This window comes from Mobula birostris, chromosome 6 (genome assembly GCF_030028105.1).
Source record: "Mobula birostris isolate sMobBir1 chromosome 6, sMobBir1.hap1, whole genome shotgun sequence".
Lineage (NCBI taxonomy): Eukaryota > Metazoa > Chordata > Chondrichthyes > Myliobatiformes > Myliobatidae > Mobula > Mobula birostris.
This window is the reverse complement of record NC_092375.1, coordinates 183,584,485-183,606,170: the sequence shown is the minus strand read 5'-3', so window position 1 is coordinate 183,606,170 and position 21,686 is coordinate 183,584,485. Positions and strand designations below refer to the sequence as shown.

Genomic DNA, 21,686 nt, shown 5'->3' with positions numbered 1-21,686 from the left:
ACCGGCATTTTTATTGATGTGATTATCAGATAGCAATTGGACTATGGGAAGCATCGCAACAAAATGTACTTTTGGTTTATCTCATTTTGTGAGCATTTTCCCAGAATCAGGGTAACTGGTAGCATGAGTGACAATTGTTTAGTCAGGAATTCTGTATTTTAAACACTCCTACAACTGCCTTAATCAAAATTGGCTGAATTGGATCTTAGCGGGACTTAACCTGGAATCTATTTGATCTGCAGTGTTCACTCTAACTTGTGTTAGACTCTAGGTTGTGTGGAGCAACCATAAAGATCAAAAGTGCTTTTCACGTAAATTTTGTCACCCAAAGATTAAGGTTAACTTTACTTGTCAGATGAACATCAAAACATACAGTGGCATGCGAAGTTTGTGTCAGTGAAGTTTGTGCTGAGTAGCCCATAAGTGTTGCCGCGCTTCCCGCGTCGACGTCGCATGCCGCAACTCACTCACCCAAACCTGTGGCAATGACAATCTAATTAGTTTGCATGGTGCCAAGGGAGCCCCACCACTGAATGAAACCTTCAGAAAATCATGTTTGCAAAGCAGAATCAACACTTTGTTTAATTTGCTGGATTTTTAATGATATAACAGTTGTCACGTATCCCGTGACAGGAATAAAGAACCAGCAGAAATGGAAAACACTTTAGAGTCCAGTATTGCTATTAACTAATAATATTTATTAGTAACTATGCAATACAGTAATATAACTGTAGTTAAATCAAACAAGTTAGCAATGATTATATAAAAGTAAGTATATCAGTAAGTGTGGAAATATATATGAAAAACCAAGCTTCTTCAAGTCTAGGAGTAAAAAGATACAGTCTTACGATGATGAGTAAAGTTCAGTTCAGTTCGTGGTATTGAGTTGAGTAGTGATAGAGAGAGAGAGGGGGAGAGATTTGAGTCTTCAGGTGAGCTGATGCCATTGATCTTCTTGTTGTCCTCTGAAATCCTTTAAAAGTTGCCGACTGTGACCACAACAAAGGGGATCGTTTTTCTGTGGTGGAGCTATCACCCAGGCAAGGGTGGACACATGGACAACTCCCCACCGGTCACTGCCTTTTCTTTTCACTGCAAGAGCCACTGATCGATCTGCCCGACCGATCCTCCAAAAACCCACTTTTTCTGCGGGCACAACAAAGCTCATCCAGTTTCCAAAACATGTGTCTGAGGTCTGTACCATCTGACCTCCTATTTATCTCACCGTACTGGACACCAGCTGTCATTCAAATAACTCCTCCTTCCTCTCTCTATGTAAGAAATGTACAAGCAGGCACATGTCCTTGGGAAGTATCAACCCGCTGCCGGAAAATCATAACATCGAGTGTCCATCAAATAACGCCGCCTTTGGTCACCGTAGCAACTTACGAGCTGCTCGGTGCTGTCTCCATCGCAGCAGAAATCCAAAAGTTAGCCAGCTCTTTCTCGTGCCTTAAAGTGACAGTCCAACAGTTAGTGTGTGTGTGTGTGTGTGTCTCTCTCTCTCTCTCTCTCTCTCTCTCTCTCTCTCTCTCTCTCTCTCTCTCTCTCTCTCTCTCTCTCTCTCTCTCTCTCTCTCTCTCTCTCTCTCTCTCTCTCTCTCTCTCTCTCTCTCTCTCTCTCTCTCTCTCTCTCTCTCTCTCTCTCTCTCTCTTTCTCTTTCTCTTTCTCCCCCCCCCCCCCCCCCCAAAAGCACAGTTCATAGGGGTAATTTAGGACCCCGTCACACAAATAGACACACATAAATATAACAAAAGTGAGTCATGGCCTATTGAATCACTTTCAAGGACCTCACAACTCATTTTCTCAGTATTATTTATTTACTTTTTTATTATTTGCATGATTTGTCTTTTGCATGTTGGTTGATTGCCTGTCTTTGACGATGTATCATTTTTCATAAATGTTATTGTATTTCTTTATTTTCCTGTAAATGCCTGCAAGAAAATGAATCTCAAGGTGACATCTGGTGACATCTATGTACTTCGATAATAAATTTCTTTTGACTTTGAATATTTATAGTATATTTTATTTATTTACTTAAATCGTACTTTGGTCCCACAATGTGAGGGAGTAAAAATCTTTGCGTTATGACAATTTACAGACATGTGAATTGATTAGTCTAATGGCTTGTAGAAAGAAGCTGTCCCGTAGCCTGTTGGTCCTGGCTTCAGTGCTGTGGTACCATTTGCCAGTCGGAAGCAGCTGAAACACTTATAGTTGGGGTGACTGGTGTTCCCAGTGATCTTCTGGGCATTCCTTATGCACTTGTTGCTGTAAATATCCTCAATGGAGAGATGCACTGGGCCACCCACACCACTCTCTGCAGTCCCAGTGATCAAGGTTGGTGCAGTTCCCATACCAGGCAGTGATACAGCCAGTCAGGATGCTCTCAGTGGTGCTCCTGTAGAAGGCCTTTCACATTTGCTTACTACAGAGAGTTAGCTGTAGTCTAAATACACACAAGTTAGGCAGTTGTTAATTGTCCTGTGATTTGGCCAGGGTTGAATCAGAGGTTTCTGGGCAGTGAGGCTGGAAGGGTCAGAAGGGCCTATTCCACACTGTGTCTCAAGAAATAAACAAATAAGGAGACATGGAATATACTTGCAGCAAAGACTGACAGACATTTATATTGCAAGAGAGTAGAGGGTATGTGGGGAAAGTGGTGTTGAGGCTGAGATTGGATCAACTATGATCTGGTCTATCTGTGCCCTGGGCGGGGGGGCTGCTCCCCTCTCCCGCTTCTTGTGTGCAAAGAGGTACAGTTTGGTAGGTTAATTAGTCATTGTAAATTGTCCAATGATTCAGCAAGGATTAAATCAGGGGATTGCTGCATAGCGTGGCTCGAAGGGCCAGAAGATCCTATTCCACACTGTATCTCAATAAATAAATAATTTTATTATCTAAGTATGCATACAATATACCGTTTGTAGAACCTTGAGATTCATCCTCTTGCAGGCAAAAACAAAGCAAAGAAACACCATAGTCCTGAAGATGGGTCTCGGCTCTGCACGTCAACTGTTTATTCATTTCTATAGAAGCCGCCTGACCTGTTGAGTTCCTCCAGCGTTTTGTGTGGGTTGCTTTAGATTTCCAGCATCTGCGGACTTTCTTATGTTTACCATTGAACCAGTTTAAAGGAAACCCCTACATGTCGGACAAACAGCAAAAAGCGAACAAATAATACACAAAAACATGGAGCTTGAAGAATGTCCAGGCTTCTGTCATTTTAAATTGTAATCATTCCCGGCATATGTGAGCCCTGTTTGGCAACACAAACATAGCTTGAAGAACAAAAACTATTGCAGGTTTCACAAGCAGTATTATGTGTTGGTGCTAATCAAAATAAATCTTACTAAATTAAATTCATATACCCTGGACGATGAAGGTATTTTTGTTCAGTTTCATTTTAAGGTTGCTCTTTTCTCAAGTGATTATGACACACATCATTAATGATATATCCTCCTTGTGCAGTGCATGGATGTTGTTTAACATCTGTATCAGATTTGTATTCTATTTTCATGTGCCTGTGAGGTTTGACAAGTAGCTACTAGTTTTAGCAGCTGTACCAGGAGCTTTGATGAACCAGTTGCTTGGTTAAGTTGACTTTGTATGTTCATATGTGTTTTTGTAAAAGATAATTACATTTGAAATAAGACCAGAATTTGCCTCGCTATTTCATGGCGGCTGATCCATTTTCCCACTTGGCCAATCTCTGGCCTTCTCCCCATATTCCTTCATGCCATGACTAATCAAGAATCTATCAATCTCTGCCTTAAATATACCAAGGCAGAGATTTGGGCCTCCCTAACCACCTGTGGCAAGGAATTTCCAGATTCACCACTCTCTGGCTAAAGAAATTCCTTGTGATCTCTGTTCTAAGTGGATATCCCTCTATTCTGAGACTCCCCCACCATAGGAAGCATCCTCTCCACATCTGCTGACTTGAGGCTTTTCAACTTTTGATGGGGTTCAATGAGGTCACTCTTCATTCTTCAGAATTTCATTGAGTATAGGAACCGTCAAATGCTCCTCATATGACAAGCCTTTCAATACTGGAACCATTTTCATGAATCTCCTTTGAAGCCTTTTCAATTGCGTTGATCCAAGTGAACTTTAGTCTAAAATACTTGCTTGGTTACTACTAAATATTAAACTATTTAACTATTCACAAGTACATGACGCTAACTATACCAGTGAATCATCCTTGATAGAAATCATGGAATAAAACTCAGATTTTTTAAAAGACAGGCTAGATAAAGGGAGGATATTTTAACTAGAATCAGGGGGCGTAATGTCAAAATATGAAGTAGGCTGTTTAGAACTGAGGTGACGAAGTATTTCTTCATTCAGAGGCTGCTGATTCTTTTGCATGCTGTGGAGGCTGCATCATTCAGTTCATTAGAAACAGTGACTTTTGGATATTTTGGGAAGCAAGTGATACGAGGACAATGGCACTCAGGTAAGGAACAGAAAAGGGTGGTTCTTGTTTATACCCAAAGTGTTTTTGATACCATAGAGAGCATTGTAACTGACTGTAACTCCATTTGGTATGGGGTGGGAGGGGGGCACAGGATTGAAGTAAGCTGCAGAGAGTTGTAAAATTCATGAGCAGTAGCCTCTGTGGTATCCCAGAGACATTCGAGGAGCGATGTCTCAAAAAGGCGGCGTCCATCATGAAGGACCCCTATCACCCAGGACATGCCCTCTTCTCATTGCTACCATCAGGGACTATACATATATACATGATAATACAAAAAAGCAAACTATGAATTACAATAAGGGTGTGTGTGTATATATATATATATACACGCTGTAATTCAGTTTTCCTTTTCTCTATTATTAAGTATTTTATTGTACTGCTGCTGCAACATTAACAAATTTCACGACATATGCTAATGATATTAAACCTGATTCTGTGAAAGTTAATCTTTTTCTTTCCGAGAGGAACCAGCAGTTCTTAGATTGTAGTGCAATGTACTCAAGAATTGTAATTCAGTTATTATATTTTCTTTGGAAGAGAGGTACTTAATAATTTTGATTTAAATTTACTTGATCAGGAATGATTGCATGAGCTGTTCAATGTTCCCACCTCAGAACATGTCTGAACTTGGAACAAAAGCTGGTGATCCACTTATTGCTCAATGTATGCAAGTCAATACAGCCCACTGTATTTGTCACTCTGGTGTCAATTGGCCTGTTTTTAACAAGTAGGTTCATTGATTGCATTGCAAAATATGAACAATGTTTCAGAACATTTTATATTCCTCAAAGTTCTATAAAATGAATGGTCATTGGTAATTTTAGTTTATGACACAGCTTATTTAGTTTATTGAGTTATAAGGAAAGGGTCAATAGGTTAGAACTTTATATCCTGGAACGTAGAAGATTGGGGGGAGATTTGGTAGATGTTTACAAAATAATGAGGGGTATAGATGGGGTAAATGCAAGCAGGCTTTTTTCCCTCTGTTATTGGTGAAACTTCAACTGGAGATCATCGGTTAAGGGTGAAAGGTGAAATGTTTAAGGGGAACATGAAGGGAAACTTCTTCACTCATTGGGTCATGGGAGTGTGGAATGAGCTGCCAGCACAAGTGGTGAATGCGATTTCTATTTCAACGTTAAGAGAAGTTTGGATAGGTACGTTTATGGTAGGGGTGTGGAGGGCTGTGGTCCAGTGCAGGTCAATGGGAGTAGGCTGTTCAGGTGGTTTCGCAGTAGATGGGCTGAAGGGCCTGTTTCTGTGCAGAATTTTTTAGTGACTCTATGTCCTGTGTATATTGTTTTGCTGCATAAAGCACTCAGCAGCCTCTAACGCAAACACGAGGAATTCTGCAAACGCTGGAAGTTTAAGCAACGCACATCAAAGTTGCTGGTAAACGCAGCAGGCCAGCTGTCTGGGCTGCTGAGTTCAGCAGCAACTTTGATGTGCAGCAGCCTCTAACGGTGCTGAAGGCTCTTTTCTTTGCAGCCTCCATAATGCCAAGGGGAGAGTAGGTTCTGCGGAGCGAGCAGCCAGCAAAGCCTCCACACCCCCTTCTTTCGGCTCAAATCATCCCCTCCAACCCTGCCTCTGGCACTGCACTACCATTTTAAATAATTCATCCAGGTTTTGTGGGAGTACCAATATTTCTGTGCATGGCTCTTGCTATTTTCTTTCTTTCTTTCTTTATCAATCTTTTTATCTTGCTATTTTCTCACAGGTGTCAGGAAGTTCAGGCTCTCTGTGTAAAATGGTGTAAACGTGAAACTTTGGAACTGGCTGGCTGTCATTTTCCAAACTACGCCCTTGACATTTGGCCATTCTCGCAGTCTACTGGCAGGGGAGGGAGTTGCGGAAGAAACCCACGACTTTTACTGTAGAATCTATTTGAATAGATTTCCATAGGTGAGACCCGGCTTAGGGACAGTGTCTGCATTTATTTGATTGGACAGCAGTGGTTATGAGAAAAAATTTCGTGCTATTAAGCGATGCTAGTTGCATGGTACTGTTGCTTTCAGTACATTCTCAGTGAAAATGCCTTTAGCTTAGGGCATATCAAGTTTTTACCAGGTAAAAATTGTCATAAAACCATAAGATGTAGGAGCAGAATTAGGCCATTCAGCCCATCAAGTCTGTTCCACCATTCCATCATGGCTGATCCTGGCCCCCACTCAACCCCATATTCCTGCCTTCTCGCCATATTCTTTGATGCCCTGACAGATCAGGAAACTATCAACTTCCACCTTAAATATACGCACGGCCTTGGCCTTCCCCCACAGTCTGTGACAGAGCATTCCACAGATTTACTACTCTCTGGCTAAAAAGAAATCTTCCTTACCTCTGTTCTAAAGGGTTGCCCCTCAATTTTGAGGCTATACCCTCTAGTTTTGGATACCCCCACCAGAGGAAACATTTTCTCCACATCCACCTTGTCTAGTCCTTTCAACATTTGGTAGGCTTCAATGAGATCCCCCCCCCTGCATTCTTCTAAATTCCAGTGAGTACAGGCCTAAAGCTGCCAAATGCTCCTCATATGTTACCCCCTTCATTGTAAATCCAACAAGGATGCTGCTTTCACATAAAGGCAATTGCACGTACGCTGGGATTGGTTTGATTAGGAAGCTGATCCCCAAAGCTTAGAAGAACATGAATAAATTGTGAGAAATTGAAGTACAAGGTGGCCATGTGTACATCGAGACTGCCCTCCCATTGATAAGATCGAGTCTTATCCTGTGCCCAGTGCAATCGGGAGAGAAGCAGAAAACCATGTGGTTCCTTAATGCACAAAATACATCAAAGGTCAAAAATGATCTACTCCCTTTTTTAATATTGCAGTACTGACTAATACAATCATCTCTCATGGAGGTCAGATAATCCCAGGCCTGGGTGGGGGTGGGGAATGAAATTGTGGTTGTGCGGGTTGCTCGGCCCCTTGAATGGCAGTTGCTTCGGGTAGAGGTGGAAGTCAGAGGGGAAAACCTCAAATTATGATTGCAGAAATCCAGGAAATGTCTGTTTCTTCGTTAGTACTGATTGTGAGTAAGGTTCTATTCTTGCTACTTAGTTGAACTGGTGCCAAGACAGAGAGATTTGTTGGTAGGACAGATTTGGGAGTTGCATTGTTTGGGTATTTGGCATCCTCAATCAGGCTTTTGTTTTCTCCTTTTTCAGGGAAAGGGGTGTGGTGAGTAGTGTGCTATTGTATTTTCAAAAAACAATGAGCTAATAAATACTTGTGTATCCAGCAGGACAGGTATAAAGTGTACTTTCAGAAATGTTCAGACATGCAAATGCAAAATTTCTGTGTGACACCTAAGTTAATTCATCTGCTTAAATTCAATACACACAAAAATCTGTCTATAATGGGCTGAAGCAACTTTATAGCCAGACTTCAACAATTATTTAGTTATTTGACAATTGAATTGACAGATATTAATCTGATATTTCAACATTATTATCACATTTTATTGGTCTGTCACTGGTTTTGAATATCTGAATTGTATAGGTCAGATTATATTGCATAAAAGATTCAAAGTGAAAAAAGCTATTAATTATTTTCTAAACTCTATTGCCTTCTCAATAATATGTCTCAAGTTGTGCTCTATATGGGGAGGGAGGGAGACAGACGAGCTTTGCTGGTGGTATACAAAATGTGTTAGCAGCAGCAGCACGTTGCAATACATGATAAATATAGAAAAAAATAAATGAATTATGGTAAGTATTATGTATATTAAATAGTTAAAAATAGTGCAAAAACAAAAATACAAAAGAAGTGTTTATGGGTTCAATGTCCATTTAGGAATCTGATGGCAGAGGGAAGAGTCTGCTCCTTAGTCGCTGAGTGTGTGCCTTCAGCCTTCTGTATCTCCTACCTGTCGGTATCAATTGGAAGAGGGTATGTCCTGGGTGATGGGGTTCCTTAACAATGGAAACCACCTTTTTGAGGCAGCGCTCCTTGAAGGTGTCTTAGATACTATGGAGGCTAGTACCCAAGATGGAGCTGACTAATTTTATAACTTTCTGTAGCTTCTTTCAATCCTGTGCAGTAGCCCCTATCCACCCCCACCCCCATACTAGACAGTGATGGAGCCTGTCAGAATGCTCTCCACGCTACGTCTATAGAAGTTTTCAAGTGTTTTGGGTTACAAACCGAATCTCTTCAAACTCCTAATGAGGTATAGCTGCTGTTTCGCTTTAATAGCTACATGTTGGGATTAGGTTAGAATCTCAGCAATACTGACGCCCAGGAACTTGAAATTGCTCACTCTGTCCACTTCTGATCCCTCCATGAGGATTTCTTCGTGTTCCCTCATCTTACCCTTTCTGGTAGATAGGGTAAATTTGCCTATCAATTTGCCTATCGCACCAACAGGTCAATAGAGGACGCCATCTCCATGGCACTTCACTCTGCCCTGACCCACTTGGACAGCCCCAACTCTTACGTCAGAATGCTGTTCATTGACTTGAGTTCGGCATTCAGTACTGTGATTCCCTCCAACCTGATCGCCAAACTTTGCCAGCTTGGTATTAGCTCATCCCTCTGCAATTGGACCTTGGGCTTTCTGACTAACAGATCCCAATCAGTTAAGTCAGACAACCTCTCCTCCTCCGCTCTCACCCTGAACACAGGTGTGCCTCAAGGCTGTGTGCTGAGCTGTCTACTGTACTGAGAGCAGTATGTGTAAAGGAGTTGGGTGCTTACTGTTCTGGTTAACAACGGATGGTGCAATCCGGGTCATATTACGATCGAGGAACGTGTTTGTAGGCCGGATATTGAACTTTTTGCTGTTGGACTCCGGCCATATTCCACCGAGATACAACAGGAGGAGTCACGGGAGGTTGTTCCTGCCTGTGGCCATCGAACTTTGCAGCTCCTCCCCTGGAGGGTCAGACACCCTGAGCCAATAGGCTGGTCCTGGACTTATTTCCATCTGGCATAGTTTGCATTTTGTTGTTTGATTGTTTGTGGTTTTTGTATTGCTATATTTATGCTCTATTCTTGGTTGGTGCGGCTGTAACGAAACCCGATTTCCCTCAGGATCAATAAAGTATATCTATCTATCTATCTGTCTACTCCCATTTCACCTATGACTACGTTCCTGTACATGGTTCTAACTCCATAATCAAGTTCGCAGACGACACCAAGGTGGTTGGCCTGATCAGAGGGGATGACGAGACGGCCTACAGGGACGAGGTCCAGCACCTGGCTGCGTGGTGTGCTGACAGCAACCTGTCCCTTAACACCCAGAAGACCAAGGAGATCATTGTGGACTTCATACATGCTAGGAGCTACACTCACGTCTCCATCTACATCAACGGAGCTGTAGTGGAGCGTGTATCAAGCTTCAAATTCCTTGGTGTCCACATTTCCGAGGATCTCACCTGGTCCCTGAACTCCTCCATTCTGATCAGAAAGGAGCAACAATGCCTTTATTTCCTGCGGAGCATCAAGAAAGCTCACCTCTGTCCCAGGATACTGGCAGACTTTTACTGCTGTATCATTGAGAGCATACTCACCAACTGCATCTCAGTGTGGTATGGCAATTGTCCCGTATCAGACCGCAAAGTACTCCGGCGTATGGTGAAAACTGCCCAGCGGATTATCAGCACCCAATTGCCCACCGTTGAGAACATCTACCATAAACGCTGCCTGAGCAGGGCGAAAAGCATTATCAAGGATGCATCTCACCCTAACCTCTCCTCCCATCTGGTAGGTTCTACAGGAGCCTCCGCTCCTGTACCAGCAGGCACAGGAAGAGCTTCTTCCCTGAGGCTGTGACCCTCCTGAACCTCACATTACAGCGCTAAGCAGTCTTGCACCCATATTGTACTGTCTCAGTACTTTTATATTTGGGTGCTGTAGCACTTACTTTTTATTCACAGTTATTTTGTAAATAACACTATTCTTTGCATTTCTGGTCAGATGCTAACTGCATTTCATTGGCTTTGTATCAGTACTCGGCACAATGACAATAAAGTTGAATCTAATCTAATCTAAAAGCAAGAAGACTTGAGGACCTGAGTTATAGGGAAAAGTTGAATAGGTTAGGACTCTATGGGAGAATGAGGGGAGATTTGATAGAAGTATACAAAATGATAGGGTAAATGCAATTAGGTTTCATTCACTAAGGTTGGGTGAGACTACAACTGGATGTCATGGGTTAAGGGTGAAAGGTGAAATGTTTAAAAGGAACTTCACTGAGTGTGGAACAAACTGCCAGTTGAAGTAGTGAATGTGGGTTTGGTTTCAACATTTGAGGTCTGGATAGATACATGGTGGGAGGAGTATTGACGGCTGTGGTCCAGGTGCAGATCGATGGGACTAGGCTGAAAAATAGTTCGGCTTAGACTTAAGTGAACCGAAGGACCTATTTCTGTGCTGCAGCATTCTCTGATTATGACTCAACATTTATTTTCTTAAAATAATAAGGATGGAAGATAAATCTGGGATAAAACTCTCCAGTAAACATAATATCAGCTGTGTGACCTCCTTACATCAGTATATGAAATATAATTTTTACTACAGTAAAGCTCTTTACAAATACATTTATCTTACTTGTGAACCATAGATGAGACCATGAGAATATTGTAATATTACTAAAAATAACAGATATCCCCAGTGGTAAAGTCAGTAAATTTAGAAAAAGTATGTTGGAAATTCCTCCCTTAAAATTTTTGAGTGCGACTTTAATAATCTGAATCAAATGTGAACTTGTCACCTTCACAACATTAAATATTAGCTGTTCTTATTGTCCGTTGAATTATTGTGTCATTGCATGTATCCATTTGCATTCAGGGAATTTTAAACAATGCCCGTTTAAAAAGGAGCAATCCAATGTCCTGTTTAAGTCACTTACACGTGCTGCTTAGTATAACTCACAGTATTCATAGCAGTTTCAATGCCCAGTATGTATAGGAATACATAAAGCTGTCTTTGTATTAACATGCATATAATAGTGTTCAGTTATGGTTATGTTTATGAATAATAATACTGTCCTTATGCCTACATTGCAAATGCCACATGCTGGAGAATCATTGAAGTCACAGGCCCAACACGCAGAAGTGTATATATTTTTTTTCAGAAAGTCATAAAATAATCGTTACTTGAATACAAAAGGCAGACTAGAAATTCTGTTGCACAATACGGCCCCTCTCTCCCAAGAGTGTACATTTGAAAATCAGATTGTATTAGCCAATGCAAACTAGAGTGCACGGTGGTTAGCACAACGCTTTACAGTACAGGCGACTGGGGTTCAATTCCCACCACTGCCTGTAAGGAGTTTATTCTTCCCAGAGTCCAAAGGCATACCGGTTGGAGGGTTAATTGGTCATTGCAAATTGTGCCGTGATTAGGCTAGGGTTAAATCGGGATTGCTGGGCAGTGTGACTCGAAGGGCCGAAAAGTCTGATTCCGCACTGTATCTCAATCAATATATTCCGTCTGGGTAGCCTCCAACCTGATGGCATGAACATCGACTTCTCTAACTTCCGCTAATGCCTCACCTCCCCCTCGTACCCCATCTGTTACTTATTTTTATATACACATTCTTTTTCTCACTCTCCTTTTTCTCCCTCTGTCCCTCTGAATATACCCCTTGCCCATCCTCTGGGTCCCCCCCCACTTGTCTTTCTTCCCGGACCTCCTGTCCCATGATCCTCTCGTATCCCTTTTGCCAATCACCTGTCCAGCTCTTGGCTCCATACCTCCCCCTCCTGTCTTCTCCCATCATTTTGGATCTCTCCCTCCCCCTCCATCTTTCAAATCTCTTGCTAACTCTTCCTTCAGTTAGTCCTGACGAAGGGTCTCGGCCTGAAACGTCGACTGCACCTCTTCCTAGAGATGCTGCCTGGCCTGCTGCGTTCACCAGCAACTTTGATGTGTGTTGGTTGAATAAATACACTCGTCAGGAGCAATGTCTATTTTCACTCGACTATACTTGTGAAAATTTTGTGCATATTGGTGCTCATTTTTGAGTGTTTTTTAAGGTGTTAAATGAAATAAATGATCTGAGAACAATATTTTTTCATCTTAGTTATGGTTTTGAATGTTACTGATTGTTGGCTTATCATATACAGTACTGTGCAAAAGTCTTAGTCTTAGTGTTTGTGTGTGTGTGTGTGTGTATGTATATATGTATATATATAATATGTGTTTCTCTGTTGTGGACTGGAAGTGGGAAGGAGGCAGGAGAGGGGAATCATGATTGGGAGAGGAGAGGGAGCGGGAAGTACTGGAGAGATATTATATAATGATGAATAAACCAATTGGAATCAAGTGACCTTGCTTGGTGTCTCAGGACTGGATATGTCTGCATCTGTGTCAGCACCCCCCTGCCCACCCGGCACTCCTCTGCCACCTGTCCCATACCCCTCCCACAGCACTCCACCCTCACCATTCCCAACATCCTTTCCTGCTGCCAGATTTACACTCACCTGTCTGCTCCATGTTGACCAATAGAATACTGTGCCAGATTCTCAGACATATATGTGCCTATGACCTTTGCACAGTTCTGTACTTACAACCCTCATATATGAAACTTATTTTAAGTGTGTTTTAAACAAAATGCTATTGACAATACTTTTATATCTGTATGTATATCCCTTAGCAATGTGGAGACATCTGCTGTCAAATTGCACTTGTCATTGCATCTTCTGTTTTCAGCATGTGAAATTGATGTTATTAATTTTTTTGTGGGTCCTACAGATGTTTTATGGCTTTTAAATAACACTTGTGAGATCTCATTTCTGTGGAGTATTTGGCCAATGTACATACTGAGCTGATGTTACTACATGTGGAGTAACCCCCCCCCCCCATCAAAGGCATGCATGTCTCTGGATAACGCACATTTGTACCAATTCTTCCACTTGAAGTATTCCAGCCAGCTCTTCCTGGGTTGAAAGTTGCATGCAATGACAAGACGGGTACCACCTGCAAATGCTAATCATCTACTTGAAGAGCAACACACATAAAATGCTGGTGGGACACAGCAGGTCAGGCAGCATCTATGGAAGTCGACGTTTCAGGCCAAGACTCTTCATCAGAACTCACGCCAGCTCTCTTCCAGCATTTTGTGTGTGTTGCTTTGGATTTCCAGCATTTGTAGACTTTCTTCTGTTTATGATCTACTTGAATACGTTAAGTTCTGGTGATTACAATTTTTTTAAAAGAAATTGCTATGATTCTACATTTTCACATTGCAGAATTCTGCAAGGTGTGGCATACATTAAAGAGCTTCAAGGCTTCTGCAGGAATGGGGTGCATCCGCAAGCATTGTTTGTCAAATACAGTCTGACTTGGGGAGGCCTAGGCATAGACATACGCAGTTCCCTGAAAGTGGCAACGCTGTTAGACTGGGTGGAGAAGAGGGTATTAGACACACTTGCCTTTATCAGTGAACCCCTGAATGCAGGAATTGGGATGTCCTGTTGTATCTCCACTGGACCTTGGTGAGATCACACCTGGAGTATTGTATACCGTTCCAGTTGTCTATTTACGGTCTAGAAAAATGTGATTAAACTGGAAAGGATGCAGGAAAGATTCACAAGGATGTTACCAGGACTAGAGGGCTTGAGTTCCAAGGAGAGAATAGAATAGAATAGAATAGAACAGAATATCTTTATTGTCATTCTTGTGGAGCAATGAAACACAGTTTAGCAGCTCAACGTTTTGTAGCATGACAAAGAATATATATGTAAAATAAACTCTAAAACCTCAGGAGTGCTGTCCAAAATTAATAATATATGGATGGGGGGGGGGGGGGTAGGACTATTGCACACCTGCCATTCCTGGAAGTGTGATGCATTCAGCTGCCGCCGTCTTAGGAGTGGGGCAGGAGAAGGGAAGGGGGTGTTATACATTTCACTGCTTGTGGGTAGAAGCTGTTCTCTTTGTTTTCATCTTTAGTGCTCTTACCTCTTCCCAGAAGGTAGAGGGGAAAACAGGTGATGTCCAGGATGAGTGGGATCCTTTGAAATACAAGTAGCCTTCTTTTGAAGTCTGCCAGTGTAAATGTCTCTGAGGGAGGGTAATGTTGTGCCAATAACCCGCTCTGCTCCCCTCACCACCTGCAGCAAGTCCTTCTTGTTCTGTTCTGTGCAGCTGGCAAACCACACTGCACAGCAATACGTCAGGAGGCTCTCTATAGTTGTCTGATAGAAGTTGATCAGCAGGTGATGAGGGAGGAGAGTGTGCTTTAGCTTCCTTAGGAAGTGGAGCCTCTGTTGGGCCTTCCCCACCTGATAAGAGATATGGGCAGTCCAGGTGAGGTCAGCTGAGAGAATGGAGAAGCTGAGTTTACTTTCCCTTGTGGCTGGAGGTGACTTTACATAGAATGTAAAGTAGTGTATAATTCAATATTTATATAGCATGTTGATCCATGGCTTCCTCTTGAGCTATGAATGGGCCACCTTCCAGGCGGAGGAACAACACCTTATAATTCTATCTGGGTAGTCTCCAACCCGATGGCATGAATATCAATTTATCCTTCTGGTTTAAAAAAAAGTTTTCCCTCATCATCTGTTCTCCACTCTGACCTCTAATGTCTTCTTACCTGCCTATCTCATCTCCCCCTGGGTTCCCTTTCTCCTGTGGTCTACTCTCCTCTCCTATCAGATTCCTTCCTCTCCAGCCCTTTACCTTTCCTACCCACTTGGCCTCACCTATCACCTTCTAGCTGTCCTCCTTCCCCACCTTTTTATTCTAGCATCTTCCCCCCTTTCCTTTCTAGTCTTGAGGAAGGGCCTTGGCCCTAAATGTCGACTGTTTGTTCATTTCCATAGATACTGCCTGGCCAGCTGAGTTCCTCCAGCACTTTGTGTGTGTGTGTGTGTGTGTGTGTGCGCGTGTGTTGCTTTGGATTTCCAGCATCTGTTGAACCTTTCGTGTTTATCAATTGAAATAATCACCTTTCCTGCCACACTCTCTCCAAAAACGAAGAAGTGCTATACTTGCATTTGGACATTCTCTAGCCTTATCCTTTTCTTACTGACCTAGGAGCACTGCTTAATAAACTAAAGCACAAAATTAAAGCATTGAAAATAAGCTGTCAAATTATGACATTTGATATTTATTGTAGGAAATGGTCAAACTAATTTCCCTTGTGCTGCTCCTTCTGGACATTTATCTGACCTTAGTCTGTAATATTTATTTATTTATCTGACCATAGTCCTCCTGATGCATTGCTGTCCTATTTATTTATTTATCTGACCTTAGTCCTCCTAATGCATTGCTGTCATATTTATTTATTTATCTGACCTTAGTCCTCCTAACGCATTGCTGTCATATTTATTTATTTATCTGACCTTAGTCCTCCTGATGCATTGCTGTCATATTTATGTATTTAGCGATACAGCACAGAGTAGGCTCTTTGAGCCACGCTGCTCCAGCGGCCTCACAATTCCGATTAACCCTAACCTAATCATGTGACATTTACAATGACTAGTGAACCTACTCGGTACGTCTTTCGACTGTGGGAGGAAACCGGGGCACCCAGAGAAAACGCACGCGTTCCACAGGGACTCCTTACAGAGTGGCGCAAGAAATGAACTCTGAACTCCAGTACGCCACGAACTGTAATAGCATCACACGAACCGCTGCGCTACCGTGGCGCCCATTTATTTATCACGGCATGGCTAATGGATGGTTGTTAGACTTCAGTGGAGAAGATTGCAGATGGCCTTGGAGGCTGTCCTCGAGTAGCTCAGCTTTGGACTCTGCATTTCAGTGTGGAGGCACCAGTCTGACTGGACTCACTGCAGGAAACAGCAAGAGTGCCAGGGATGGGAGATTATTGAGAGGAATAATATATCAGCCATGATGGAATGGCAGAGCAGACTTGATGGGCTGAGTGTCCTAATTTTGCTCCTATGTCTTAATGCTGCCCTGGAAAAGGTGGCTCCATTGGGACGATGTTGCTCCTCTGCCAGGCTGCCATCTTAGCAGTCCTGTGGTTAGTTGCTAAGCAGATGACTGGTCTGCAGTGATACCCTGCAAACATCTTTACCTTCTGGAGTCCATAACCATGATGAACCAATCAAAGCTTTTGCTCTACCGTTAGGAACTGTAACAATTTTTAGCCGCTGTCTGCTGTATCCTCCTCCACATTGGTGAGACCCAACGTAAACTGGAGAACCGCGTTGTTGAGCACCTCCGCTCCATCCAACTTTCCTCTTCTTCTGTTCTCCATTCTGGCCTCTTACTCTTCTCCTCTCCTACCTATCACCTCCCCCTGGTGTCCCCCCTCCTCCTCTCTCTCCTATGGTCCACACTCCTCTCCTATCAGATTCCTTCTTAGCCAGCCCTATGCCTTTTTCACCTTCACCTCCCAGCTTCTTAATTCATCCTCCCACCTGGATTTACCTATAGCCTTCCCCTCCCCCCACCCTGTTATTCTGGCTTCCAACCCCCCCCCCCCCCCCACCGCTTCCTTTCCAGTCCTAATGATGAGTCTTGGCCTGAAACACAACTTTTGATTCATTTCTATAGATGCTGCCTGACCTGCTGAGTTCCCCCAGCATTTTGTGTGTGTTGCACTTGAACAAGAAGCCGCTAACCAGTGGAAGTTGTATGGGATGATAAAAATGTGTGAAAGAATTTAACTGCCACCTTGTGGTTAGTTGGAATCGACTCCAAACTTTGTGTTCTATTTACTCTAATCCCTGTGTCAGGTTGGATGGGAATTCATACTAATGATGAATGTAGGTGATATAGCTGGACTCCAATAAAACAAGTTCTTTGTCTTGCACACCAATTTGCATTCTTTAAAGTAGAATTTACATGTGACTTTGATGTCTATTGTGTTATTAACAATATTACCCCTTCCCTGTGCCCAGCTGGAAATATTGGCAGCTGAAGTGACACCACCTGTACTTCTCTCCTAATTATGCACTGTCAGAACTTTGGCTAGGAATGTGAAATTGAATACTTGGGCTTGTTCGTCATCCCCTCCCTTCTTAACCATAAGACATTGGAGCAGAATTAGGTCATCCGGACTCCGTCTTTTCATCATGGCCGGTCCATTTCCCTCTCAACCCCATTTTCCTGCCTTCTCCCCATAACCTTTCAAGCCCTGACTAACCAAGAACCTATCAACCTCTGCCCTAAGTGACCTGGCCTCCACAGCTGACTTAGGCAGTGAATTTCACAGATTCTCCACTCTTTGGCTAAAGAAATTCCTCTCAAATTCCCATCTCTGTTCTAAATGGACATCCATCTATTTTGAGGTTGTGCCCTCTGGTCCTAGACTCCCCACTGAAGGAAACATCCTCTTCACATCCACTGTATCTGTGCCTTGCAACATTTGATAGATCCCCCCAACTTATTCTTTTAAACTCCAGTAAATACAGGCCCAGAGCCTTCAATTGCGCTTGATACGATAACCATTTCATACCTGGAATCCTGTCCATATCCCGACTTACTAAGGTGGAGTGAGAGCATGGACTCCTCTCATCACTCCTGTGCTTTACGAAAAATCCCAGCCAACGAGCATCTGTAGTGAATGGGCCCATAAGTGAGTGCTACTCAGTTCTCTTTTTGAAGACCAGGTTCCTGGTGAGTGTCTGTCCACTGGCCTGATTAAGTCATGTCTGCTTGTCTCTCACTTCTTATTTTACAACCCCTCATAAAGTCTACTTTAATAATCAGCTCTAATCTCTGTTTGGGTTACTAAACAAGGTTGGTAAGCTGTAAAAAAAAACAGCACCTGGGGATAAGATGTTGTGTTGCAAACAGATACATTGGTCATAGAAGGGTAAGACTTGACACTGAAAATTCTAACATGGAACCCCTCAGTAAAGGCAGAGAGTTAAAGGAAACTGAAAACACAGATGAATTCAAAAGATACTTCTACTACTACTACGTCGACTCAGGCCTAGGGGGCCGGTGTCGGGCATGATGACAGACTCTCCACTTCTCCCTCTCCCTCATCAGTGTGTTCAGTTCATCTACATTAGCTGCGCCGCTGTCTTCTAGGAGCATGTTGACCATAGTCTTGGGAGGCGCCCAGGGTTCATCCTCCCGTGCTTGGGCTCCCATATGACGACTAGGCTGGCAGGTAGCTTGGGGTGGCGTAGACAGTGCCCGCTACTTACAGTCTTCTCGCCTTGATTTTAGTGGTGAGCATCGGTAGGTTGTTATAGAGCTCGACGTTCATCATGTGCTGCTGCCAACTCATGTCAAAAGGTACACAGTACATTTATTATCAAAGTATTTATGCGGTATACAACCCTGAGATTTGTCTTCTGCCCAGGCAGGCAGGAAACAAACACCATGGAACCTGTTCACAGAAAAACACTCAACCCGCAAAAAAAAAAGAACAAACAGCCTAAACGGCAAAAAATGAGCGAATGACACACAGAATATTAGCCATCAAACTGCAGAGTCCTTGAAACAGTCTCGGAATGTTCAACAGTGCTGTGTCCTTCATTGACTGCAGGCCACAGCCAGTCTGCCCTGGTCAAAATCGTAGGTTAGTTGGCTATTGTAATTTATCCCTTGTATCAGGGGTGGGAGGAGAGTCAGGGTGGAGCTGATACACACATGTGAAACAATAGTTGCAGGGAAGTATTTGGAGGAATAGTCTTCGATCACATCTGCAAAAATCTGCAGAGGCTGGAGATAAGCAACACACAGAAAATGCTAGAAATCCAAGCAACACACACAAAATGCTGGAGGAAGTCAGCAGCCAGGCAGCATCTTTGGAGAAGAGGACAGTCAAGATTTTGGGCTGAAAAGTCAACTGTACTCTTCCTCAAAGATGCTGCCTGGCCCGGTGAGCTCCCCCAGCATTTTGTGTGTGAGGAATAGACTTCATGGATTTGCTCGTAGACCCAGCTTAGACTCAGTGGGTTGAATGAACTCCTGAGCTGTAAAAGAATATGAAAGTGATACACTGACACCATGCGGTTTGACTGCAGTCTATCTGAGGAGGAATGAAATATGGGCTGACAAAAAGAGGGAGACACAAGTGACTGCAGATGCTGGAAATCTTCAGTAACACACAGAATCCCTGGCGGAACTCAGCAGGACAGGATGCACCTATGGAGGGAAGTAAACAGCTGATGTTTTGGACCAAGTCATGATGAAAGGTCTTGACCTGAAACAGCGATGGTTTATTCCCCTCCATTGATGCTGCTTGACTTTCTGAGCATTTTGTGTGTTGACTGAAGGAGATGAACAGTTAAATTCTGGAACATCCTGAGTGGTGGAAAGGCAGTGGCTTGGGTGAATCTCACAAGCATTTCATACTCATGAAAACCAAGGAAATTCATGTGGCTCAAAGCTTTTGACTGTGGCAAAGCAGGGTGGTGGAGAACAGCAATGTGACTTTGCAATGGGAGATCATAAGACATAGGAGCAGAATTAGGCCATTTGGCTCATCGAGTCTGCACTGCCATTTTATCATGGCTGATCGATTTCTCTCTCAAACAAATCTCCTGTCTTTTCCCCATATCCCTTCATGCTCTGACTAATGAAGAACCTATCAAACAACAGGAATTCTGCAGATGCTGGAAATTCAAGCAACACACATCAAAGTTGCTGGTGAACGCAGCAGGCCAGGCAGCATCTGTAGGAAGAGGTGCAGTCGACGTTTCAGGCCGAAACCCTTCGTCAGGACCTCTTCCTACAGATGCTGCCTGGCCTGCTGTGTTCACCAGCAACTTTGATGTGTGTTGGTTGAAGAACCTATCAACCTCTGTTTCAAATACACCCAATGACCTGGCCTCCACATTCCCCTGTGGCAATGAATTCCACAGATTCACCACTCTCTGGCTAAAGAAATTCCTCCTGATCTCCATTCAAAATGGACATCCCTCTATTCTGAAGCTGTTCTCTCTGGTTCTTGACTTCCCTGCCATAGGAAACAAACGAGAGTGAATAATATTAAGCAAGAATGTAACTTCAGAGTGATAAAGGGCATACAGAGGTCAATTGTATCCTGATTATATGGCAGACAATAATGGTTAGATAACCATCTATTTCAGCATCCATTTCAACACAAGTGAAACGTCTTGTGTCATAATGCTGCAAAATACTAGGTTAGAAAATGTCAGTATCAGGAATGTCTGTAAAGAAATATGGAGTTGACATAATGACCCATTAAGCAAGGTAACAATTTGGGAAGTGCATTTGACCGTGGTGAGCTTCCAGGAAATAAACCATTGTGAGCTTTGGATTGTGAAACCAGGTGTTGTGTCCCAATCAGAGATATCTGTTGCATGGTTACTTGGCCATTCCGGAGCAGGAGTGCTTTCACGATGGTGGGCAGCTGAAAGGAAGAGTCTGTATTTTGAAGAGTGTTTTTATTAATAGTGGTTGATCGGAGAAGTTAGCAATAGCTCCACTTGTTCTTCAGCTAGTGAAATCAGGTTAAACTATATAAAAACTCATTTTACTTTTAAAGCAAAAGTTGTAAGTAAACTTCTTATCAAAGTACATATATGTTTCCATATACAAACCTGAGATTAATTTTGTTGCGGGCATTATCAATAAACTCAAAATGGAATCAATGAAAGGCTGCACCAGATTGGGCACTCAACCAGTGTGTAAAAGACAAATTGTACAAATACAAAAAGAAAGAAATAATAATAAATAAACAATAATTATTCAGACTGTGAGATGCAGAGTCCTTGAAAATAAGTTGTTAGGTTTTGTACACGTTAATAAGGGTGTTGTTTTGTGCGTCCTATTGAGGATAGGGTGCTCTTCTTCCTTCACATCATTCTTCAGTGAGGTGGAACTGCGGTTGGTCTTGAACATCTGTGTTTCTGCAACCTTCAGCCCAGTGAAGATCCAGGAACCTTCCCCACCAACCTGAAATTGGATGAAGGGATGGGTGAGGAGTTCTGACTCTGAAACATCACAGGCTGCTTGTCCTGCACACCAATCACCCCACTTGAAGTTTGCCGATCTTGCTATATATGTACAGTAATACCTCCAGCTGCTGTCCTGGCACTACCATGACCAAATTTCCTTGTGTCATTTGCTCCACACTCTCCCATGCATCCCTCCTCTTTCACCTTTGTTCTGACCCAAGCATCCAAAACGTGGGTGGGCTGTGGGTTGGGAAGAGACTTATCTGTGAGGGACTGTTTGAGCTGGCATTTTTTGGCCCAAGCCTAAAATTTATGGTGGAACCCTAACGTGGTTCAGTATTTCTGCATAGCACTTTGGGTGGGACCACTATCCGCATACAGGTTTTTCCTGGGT

The 21,686-nt window shown here is 42.9% G+C and overlaps 1 protein-coding gene across 7 annotated transcripts in view; it reads left to right on the top strand.

The window, feature by feature from the left end:
* Positions 1 to 21,686, top strand: part of cobll1b (cordon-bleu WH2 repeat protein-like 1b) — a 199,471-nt gene that overhangs the window by 108,406 nt on the left and 69,379 nt on the right. For 4 of the 7 annotated variants that reach the window (XM_072262036.1, XM_072262035.1, XM_072262034.1 and 1 more), the window contains one exon: positions 4,351 to 4,459. The exons of the other annotated variants lie outside the window; for them this stretch is intronic. In XM_072262036.1, the coding sequence (XP_072118137.1) occupies positions 4,351 to 4,459 (109 nt within the window). The remainder of the gene's footprint in view (positions 1 to 4,350; positions 4,460 to 21,686) is intronic. 7 annotated transcript variants of the gene reach the window in all.